Here is a 9,748-nt window from a genome sequence, read left to right as displayed (position 1 = left end):
CAGCAGGTGAAGAATATTTGCTCTGACTCCCTGATGAATGTGCAGAACCTACTGTTTAGGTTAGGCCAGACACAAGTGAAAATACATTTGCAAAGACTCAAATATGAGCAGGGCAAGAATATGAGTGACCAAAAAGAGCTTTTGTATTTGGGGTGTAAAAATACAGATTGCAACTACTTGAAGTATTTATGTGGTTCAAACTTTGCAGTCTCAACTTTTTTGTTTTAAAAGAGATAAGTGTCTAGGCCTCATAGTTACAAACAGAACCTTCCAAACAAGAAAAATTTGATGTAAACTGCCTTCCTGAGTCTGGTGACACCTTAAAATAATACCTTGGAGGTCTAAATTCCACTTTCCATTAACACTCATTGTATCCCTTAGAAATCTTATTGTAGTATCAACTGTGAACCCAGTGATGACATGTCAATGTCAACTTTCACTGCTGATCATTTTGGAGAAGAGAGTGGGAATGATGTCCCTGGGTAGAAAGGAGAGTTGCTGCAGGGGACAGAGGGAAGATGCATGAAGACAGACAAAAAAAGAAAATGAGAAAAAAAGATAAGTAAGGAAGAGAAGAAAGGGTAAAAATAGTGGCAATTTTGGAGTGGAGCACATGTTCTCAGTGAGTGACAGACGATGACTGTAAGCTGCTTAACAGATAATAAAAAATTTTAAGTTTAGTTACTACACAAAGGATATATTTTGTTTTGGGTCATTGTGCAAGCCTTCCATTGACATCTGTAGGAGATTTGCTATGGATGGCAGTTAGTATGTATAGTGGCCTATGTGCAGTACTAAATAAGGGTGAATTGTAGGGCTGTGCAAAGCTTCGGTAGCTGATTCGATTCAGAGAAGATTTGGCCCAATTTGGCGGCTGAATCTCCAAATCCAAATCAAATCAGGAGACCCATTAAAAGGTCCGAATCTATTCGGAAGCCTCCAAATTGATTCAGGGAGATTCGGAGATTTGGAAGGTTTGCAGGAACAGAAACTGAGAAGAGGGAGGGGGAGGGGGTAATCTTCCATATATGGAAAAGGCTGGGAGGGGGAAAAAACTGCTCTGATATTGACATCTGTAGCTGGCCAGTGACTGTGATCTTTCTCTGAGTTCCCTTCCAATTGCAGTTTTGTGGAGGAGGGACGTAGAAACAACAAGCTGTGTCTGAAGTGATCTGTGCTTTTTGTGAGCTGCTCTTGGAGCAGCAGCATTTGAAAGGCTCTGTTTTGCTATCTAGTCTCTTGGTAGCTAGTCTCTCTTCCTGTAAATTATATCCAATCTAGAGGTGCACCGATACATCGGTCTGATATCAGTCTGGTACCAATATAAAGAAAATTGTCTCTATCAGATATTGGCCTGATGGGTCTGATCATTTGGCTGATAAATGCCTGTGCTGCACGCAGCTGCAATGCAGCATGGAGCAGAGCTAGCAGAGTGGAGAGCTGCCTCCAGCTGGTAAGTCGGAAGGGGAGGGGAGAGGGATGGGACGTGGCAGGCAGATCAACTCCCCCTGTGGTAAGAGAGGGGCCAGGGGCAGGCACTGCCCAGCCAGGCCGCAGGGAGTCATGGGATGGAGCCGCAGCTCATGTGGTGGGGGCAGCTTCTGCCACAGCTTGCACCCCGAGAGGGCAGGGGCAGAGGGGCATGTGCCCCCGGAACTGTGCGGGGTGGGGTGGGGCAGGCTGCAGCTGTGGGGTGGAGCTGGAGCTGGTGCTGCGCGGCTCTTCTCAGCAGGGACTGGGCTTGGAGCATGCTCTGGCAGTGCTGGGAGGAAGCTGTAGCCACCCCATATTTCACCGCAGCTCTGCTCCCAGCCCCATGCCGCTGCCCAGCGCAATCCTGGCTAAATGCCCCGCCTTCACCCGAGCACTGGGAAAAGCCACAGCTGCGGCAGGTGGCTGTGCTGGACTGGGAGCGGAGCTGCGATGACATTTGGGATGGCTGCAGCCTCCTCCCAGCACCGCCATAGCCTGCTACGAGCCTAGCCCCCACCAAAAAAAGCCATGCAGCACCAGCTACAGCTTCACTCCGCAGATGCAGCCCACCCTGCACCACGCAGATCTGGGGGCACACAACCCCCACCCACCTGGAGTGCAAGCAGCGGTGGGAGCTTCCTCCCCCCCCTGAGCCCTGCCTCTGTCCCACACCACACCCTCCCCCCCTCACCCTGGCTGGGCAGCGCTTGCCTCTGCCCCCTCCCTCACTGTGAGGGGGGCGTTGATTTGCCACCCCCCCCATGCCCCTTCCCTCCCCTTCCACCACACCGGACTTAAGACCTGGAGGCAGGTGTATTGGAGATCGGATTGGTATTGGCCAATATACCTCCTTAAATATTGGCTATTGGTATTGGTCCCCAAAATCTCTATCGGTGCATCCCTAATCCAATCCTTTTCTACTTACCCTTCCCTACAATCCCTATTGTTATCCCTATCCATTCCTTTCAATTTATTCTTCCCCCAAGATCCTCTTATTTGTTCCTGTTAGTCTGTCTTGATTCTTTCCCCCCAGAATTAGAAGTCTGTGTTTTCCCTGACAGTGTCTCATCACTGTGCAGGAAAGCACTACACACATTTTGCAGCACACCAAACATTATGAAGTGTGCTGGAAAGGCAAGTGTCAGGTCTTCTGGCAGAGGAGAGAGAGGGGGCAGAGGGAGAGCTGCAAGTTTCCCCTGCCCTAAACATAGATTCACCCTCTTTCCTGGGAGCAATGAGTCTTCTACTGCTAGTGGCAGCAAGGATGTGGTAGCAGTGCCTGCACCTGCACCACCACCACTACTAACACCACTAACCAACAGCAGCATGAGATTCTCCACCCCTATTTCAGTTCCCAGCATGAGCCTTCCAGTGTCAGAGGAGAAGCTGGATCTGGAAGCAAAGGAGCTGAGGGCCATAGCGAAGGAAATTCTGAGGAAGGAGGGAGAATCTGAGTTTGTGCTCCACACCCCTCAGAGTTCCCTTAAAGACAGGTCTCCTTCTCTGGAAGGCATTTTGGAGGAGGTTGTGGGGGCAGGTGGCTCAGCAACTCCTCCTGTTGTACCTCTGTCTGGTGAGGAGGGGATAAGGCAGGATCCCCACCGGCAACCCAGAAGCGGGTAGGTAGTGCAGTGGGGAATCTTTTTGAGGTGGCAGTTGATCACAGGTATAGTACCTGCCAGCATTGCTGAAGGCAGATCAGCCAGGGCAAGGATGTGAAACACTTTGCCACTTCAGTGATGCTGCTGCATCTCAGGAGACAGCACCTCCTTGCCCTTGTTCCTCCTCAGCCTGGCACCAGTGAGAGCATGCCCCAAAAAAAGTAACCCAAAGGTTACAATCCAGTGCCATTTCCCTGCTACCTAGCAAACCCTACAGGTGTGGAACAGTACTTGACCTGGCCAGTGCCCTGGGGGTTAAGCAGTGATTGACTCAAGAGGAAATCAGTTAAACAGTAGTCATTGTAATTATACTATTTAAATTTCTGTAGTGTTCTGTCCATTCTTATGACAAATTTAAGACACGCATTACCCCCGCTCTCTTTTTTCTGTAGCTGTGTCCACACGCCTGGATAGGTATATGAGGACACTATACCTGTAAAGTGTTCCTAAGGTTGATACAGCTAAACTGCACCCTTGCCACCATAATTTATTTCAGGCTCCACTTTCCAAACAAAGTAAGCTTTCCTCACAACAGCACAGTTTTGTCACTATATCTGTGCATTTCCCAGTTGAGCTAGGTTAGTTAGAGACCACATCTTTTTCACACCTGATAGACACACCGGGCTTGCAGAAGTCTGCTGTGTAGACTGGGTGACTGCAGCTCCACATGACCTGGGGCTGTCATGGAGCTGCTGTGCAGTGGGAGCGTGGAACTGTGGGAAATTATTCTATTCCACTCTCCGCGGCTCCATGCTCTTGCCACACTAAACCCCTGTGGCTCTGCAGTCCGGCTTTCAGCCTTTCCACAACACAGCCCTCTCCCACCCCTGTGACCCAAAAGTGGGAACAAGGGAGATATAGAGGGATGCTACAGCCCTATCAAGCCTCCTGAGCTGGTGGAACTTGTGGGGAAAAAGGGCCAGGCAGTGTGGAAAAATTTTAATTAACCTTGAGTAACTGGCTGATTGATTTTTTTTGTGGCTTTTGCCCAGCTCTGGGTGAAAGACACAGCCCTTTCTGGGGAAGCCTGGAGGTCTGAGACAGTGGCAATGCATAGGGGTGCATGGGGCTACACGTTCACCCCCTGAGAGCACCGGTGCACCCCCTAACCGTCCGCACTGCGGCTGCTTTGTGATCAGCTGTGAGGGACCCCCCCCAGTCAGCGAGATTGTTTGCAGAAGAACTCCCCCCCCGGTTAGCGAGACTGGCTGCGGGGGGACCCCTGCGTGCCCCCCCAACTAAGGTGGCACCAGTCACCCATGGTCTGAGATGGAGGTGGGGGGCTAGAATACGGGTTGGCAGGGGTCTGTGGAGGACTCCCCAGCTCCATGATACCAGCCTCATGCTTCATGCTCCTGGTTTCATGTTCCCACCACCACAAATCCCCTCCCAGCACTGGCAGGGCTCCACCTGCCCCCAGACAGTACTATCCTTGCCAGTAGGGCTCAGGAGATAGTTTATTGGGTGGGAGTAGGGGCAGGATTTGAGTATTGCATCCTGGGATGCTGGAAAACCCAAACTGTTTGCCTTATCTCGGTGGGAGCAGACTGCTATTGCTACAATATCATCTGGGTAGGATAAGCCAGAGATACTCCTCACTCGAAATTACATAACTGAGATGTTCACAGGGCACTTAGATGCATGTTCAAGCAGTTTAGCACATGTTAAGTGCCCCCATGGAGTTGCAAAGTTGTTCTCTTTCAGGCAAGGATTATCTCCTAAGTGCTACAAAGTTTAATAGGTGACTATAGTGCAAAGATTTGCAAGTGTGGCAAGTGAGTGTGTGACACCACCCTACTTGTAGTCACTACATGTTTGTTTTGAGCTCAAGAGGGGGAGGAGAGTTGGTTGATGGGATTTGAATAAGAAAGGAGATGGCCCAATTGATTATGAACAGGCAGGAGAGAAAAACTTTGCTACTCTTCCTTTTTAAATTGTGGCCCACGCTATGAAAACCATGCCAAAGATAACAATAGTGAATTAAACTAAAATATATACTGCAAAGGGACTGAATCTACAAGATGTAAAGGTGGGACTGTAAATCTAAGGGATGGTGCATTACAATTTTAAGTGAGATAAAACCATTTTTAATTATATATTATCTGACTTATTTGGATATAACCATTTTGTAAAAAGTTGTGTCTTGTACATACATTGAGCTAAAGAAACAAATCCTATAGGAAGATCCCAACACAATATAAATTCAGGCTCACCACCATCAACTACAGGGATCGACTCGTTTGTTTTAAGCAGTGGTCCCCATACATTAAATCCAAGAATATAGTTCAAATAAAGCAGCTCAACAGACTTTTCCCCAATTACAACTATTTTTGTTACTTTTGATTCATCTGACCTTCATGTTGACTTTTGGCTATTTTTTTCTCTTGAAAAAAATTGCTTAGGGTAGGTTAGTGGCTATCAGAGTTCAATACTTTGTGGGATGCCTGATTCCAGCTCAGCCTCAGGATGCTTACTCCTTGGGCTGAATGTGCTGAAGTGAAGCTCTCATCCTTTGGGCAATGGTACATATTTAGGGGCAAAACCTGCTCCCATAATTAGTTGCAGAAGTCTTCATACACTGTAAAATATCATATTTCTGTTGCAGTAGGGAGCTGCCTGCCTACAGAAAGTTTGTAAGCACATCATCCATAAGACAGCATCAATACATGTGTATGTGATTATTTCATGTCCATCTTATGGATAAGCCAATGCCCAGTAGATGGCACAAAGTAGTTTTTCACAGCAGTATCAAGAGGGATGGAATAACATAACTCGTAACTGGGGGAAGTGAAGGCAATGGCTGCAGAGCAGCAGCAGTGGTGTTCTGTGCTCTGGGATTGGTGTGCTGACTTTGTACAAGGCATGCTACTTATTAGGCTCTGCACACAGGTCCATAATTAAAATATTAAGCAATAACAATAAGTACCAGGTGTTAATTACTGGCTGGAAGGAGCTGATGATAATAACCCCATCTAGCCATTAATCCCTGGGAAATGACCTGTGCGTAGGACATTATTGCTAAATCCTGCAGTTCTTTTCAAGCAACACTTGGCTCTTTTACCAAGTGCAGCTGATTGACCTATAAGGTGAAATAACTATATAAGCTTGTGTGGATATTGGGCAATATATTTTTCAGATAATTTTACAGGTATTATCTACACCTAGTTAAAATTTATGAATCACCTCTCAACAGTCTATTCAGCATATAATGCATTTTGTCGTCTGATCAGTAAAGAGCAGCTTTACAGCCCTGAGGAAGGTTGCAAGTCCTCTAAATTGCAGGGTATGTGCAGTGACACAGTTATTGTGGCACAAAGTGGTAGTACGAGACCTTAATAAGTAAAGGATGGGGAAGGCAACTCATAAGGAATGTGTGAATGGAAAGGCTAGTTATGACTGCCAACATACAGAGTATGTGCTGTAGATAAGTTGAACAAGAGGTTAGTACCTTGTTTGCAATTTAATGGAAAATATTTTTATTTTGGAAGACTTGGGCATTTTGTGGTAAAAAAGCAATATTACCCTCTTTGCAAATTTTGCAAAATTTTAATAGTGTTTTCCATTTTAAAAAATCAACACATTTTCAAATAAATATGGCTTTCCAGCAAAATCACAAGAACATTGGAAGTGTTACATGATTTAGGTATGAAAAATTTTTGTTGCATCTTTGAAACTGTTTGAAGCAACAATTTCCTGAAAATGTTTTCATAAGTTCTGCACATCTCCCATTAAGATGCTTCTTGGGCTGAGCTATAGATGAGAGGTAAGTGGATGAGGAAGGAATTATGCTGCATTAGTTTGTCTCAGAGGTGCAACTGGCTGCTTGAGCCCCCTGGGCAGCAGCCAGGCATGGGGCAGTGTCAGTGACTGCACTGCTGGGTATGTGACAGTGGCAGCAGTAGTGGAAGAGGCTGGACCGGCAGTGTAGCTCCGCTCTTTTTGTACCTCTCCCTTCCCCCACCTAGGGTTGGCAGTGTACCTGGGCCTGGTGCCCTTCCCCTCCTCCCCCCACACTTCATTATACTACTGCTTGTCCCACCAAAAGCAAAGATAGTGTTGACCTCTTGGCTTTTACAGGCTTGCTGAAGAATTTTAGTGAATAGGATGAAGTTTGTCTAAATGCTGAACTGATTATATAATGATTTTTATCCAACAGCAAATCATGAAAAGACTTATAAAACGTTATGTTTTGAAAGCACAAGTGGACAAAGAAAATGATGAAGTAAATGAAGGTGAGAGACATTGTAAACAACACTTCCTGATACTGTTATGGAGAACCATACTATTATTTATTTTACTAGGTGCACTTAGCACAAATATGAAGTGAGAGATAGTATTTGCTACACAGCATATATAGTGTCAGTGGACAAGATGGATAAAGATGGGAAGAAAGGAAGTATTATTGTCCCCATTGGGACAATACGGGAACTGAAAAGATTAAGTGATTTGCCCAAAGTCATGCAGGAAGTCTGTGATGGAGCAAAGAAATGGACTCAGCTCTTTTGGTCTAATACTTCAGCCATAAGACCACCTTTTCTCTCCATTTCATCTCAGCTGAACAGGTGGTATTGTATCATGTGTATGATTTGTTTCCTCTCCTCCATAAAACCATGCTGAAATCACATTCAGCTCTAAAGTTCCATGTCTCTGACAGAACGACGTCAAACTAGCTATGTGGTATGCTGAGAAGAGAGAAGCTGTGGTCACAGTTCATCTGTAGTCCAGAGTTCTCTGCAAAATGATCAGACAGATCTTTAAGCATCTTAAATCTTAAACAATTGAAGAGCTGCTCTCCTATTAGGCTTGAAAATAAATTGCTACAATATACCATCTATAATATTTTTTTATGGACAGGAATTTCAGTATGTTTGAGAACCAATAAAATACTGATGAAGGATAAAGATAAAACATTTGAAAACATTTAAGCCCCAAATTCTAGCAGTAATTAAACAGACAACTCTTGGTGTGTCCTGTCATTGAACTAATAAGTCCCACAGGTGCTGACCGGCTAGAAGTTGCAGAGTTGTACAAAAATAACAAACACAGTGTATAGTTCAAGTGGGCATTTTTAACCAGATGCCTATATGTCAGTAGTTGCATCAAGAAAACTAAAGGTATAATCTCATTTTGGTATTTTTTGGAATTTGGTATGTACATACAGACATATCTTCTGCAAAGCAGGAGAGACGTGACAAAAGGATAGTGCTTTGTCACCAAAATTCTTGAGAAAGCACAAATCTTCTGGAACGATTTGCTTGATCATGTAATCTGCCTATGGAGTTTAGATCAAGTATTCAGAACCCTGAACCAAGTCAGGAGACCTACTTGTGGTCTCAGCTTTTTCACTGATTCTCCTTGAGTGACCCTGGGCAACTTGTCTGAGCTAAAACTTCCAATTCTTCAGATATAATATAGAGATAATATACATTGTGCCATATTTACCTCATAGAGATATTGTGAAGTTTAATTCTGGGTTTTGAAGCATGTGAGATGTAAAGCACCAAGTATGTTATGAATAGAAAACCATCTATAATTGCTAAGTATTATGATTCTTGCAAGTACAGGAATCTGGGGATTCCACTTAATTTTAAAGTAAACCATATAAGAGAACAGCATAGGTCTTATTTTATATCCTACACAACACACATCAAACAGTTTCCTGTTGGGTAGCGCATAAGAACGATCAGAATTCATGGCTGGGAGAAGAATGAACCCAAGAAAGATTCCATCCTTGAACTGAGTGCTCTTCAATAAATGAGTGTTGTTGTTGATGATTAATCTAGACACTTTTTGATCATGAAGGTTTCAATTGAAGTGCTGTGTCGGTACTTTGGCAAATTGTAGCAACAATTTAAATATACTGAATTTTTCTGTTTCTAAGGATGTGTGTGTTATTGAAGAGGACAGTCTCAAGAGATGTGAGTTGCAAGTGTGGCCAGCTCTGCCACACTTTTTCTGTGAGACCTTAGCAAGTCATGCCTTGCTGCTTCTTTCTAAAATGGGGATACTAATACTTACCAGCCTCTCAGCAGTGTTGCTATGATTATTCGTTAACATTTGCAAAACACTTTGAGACGCTAACATGCTCTTTGTATGTACAAAGTACAGTGTCACTGTGTTTCACTGAATTATTGAAATTCCAGTGTACTTATGGGCGTCTGGGTAAAAATAGTTCTGAAACATGCATTGCTTTGACAACAAAATTTCATGTAGTGAGTGTTTGATAAACAATGCTTAAAATATTCCCTTCATTAATTGATACAGGTGAACTAAAGGAAATCAAACAAGATATCTCCAGTCTTCGCTATGAACTTTTGGAGGACAAGTCCCAAGCAACAGAAGAACTTGCAATCCTAATACATAAACTCAGTGAGAAACTAAACCCCAGTATGTTGAGATGTGAATGATTCTAGAAATGATCCTTGGCTTCGACTACAGCACAACTATTTATTGGCAATAATATTTCTGAGTATCTTATACTTGAAAAATATATTGTAGATTTTTAGCACTAAATAACTTTATGTACAGCTTCTTTGAAGTTTAACCTTAGGAAATTTTATTAATTTACCACACAAAAATACTCTGTTCATTTTAAATGTACTGAAATGTAAGAA

At 44.1% G+C, this 9,748-nt stretch overlaps 1 protein-coding gene across 4 annotated transcripts in view; it reads left to right on the top strand.

The window, feature by feature from the left end:
• TRPC3 (transient receptor potential cation channel subfamily C member 3) overlaps positions 1-9,727 on the top strand; it is a 53,135-nt gene extending 43,408 nt beyond the window's left edge. For 2 of the 4 annotated variants that reach the window (XM_025204695.1, XM_006015621.2), the window contains 2 exons: positions 7,291-7,366; positions 9,399-9,727. In XM_025204695.1, the coding sequence (XP_025060480.1) occupies positions 7,291-7,366; positions 9,399-9,541 (219 nt within the window). In that variant the 3' untranslated portion in view covers positions 9,542-9,727. Of the gene's footprint in view, positions 1-7,290; positions 7,367-9,015; positions 9,053-9,398 lie in introns of all 4 variants that reach the window. The other 2 variants (XM_025204693.1, XM_025204700.1) reach the window with 2 other exon arrangements.
• Positions 9,728-9,748: the final 21 nt, after the last annotated feature.

The sequence above is a fragment of the Alligator sinensis genome, unplaced genomic scaffold, assembly GCF_000455745.1.
Source record: "Alligator sinensis unplaced genomic scaffold, ASM45574v1 scaffold150_1, whole genome shotgun sequence".
Classification (NCBI taxonomy): Eukaryota; Metazoa; Chordata; order Crocodylia; family Alligatoridae; genus Alligator; species Alligator sinensis.
Note: the sequence above shows the minus strand (reverse complement) of the source record. Positions and strands in the feature narration are given on the sequence as shown.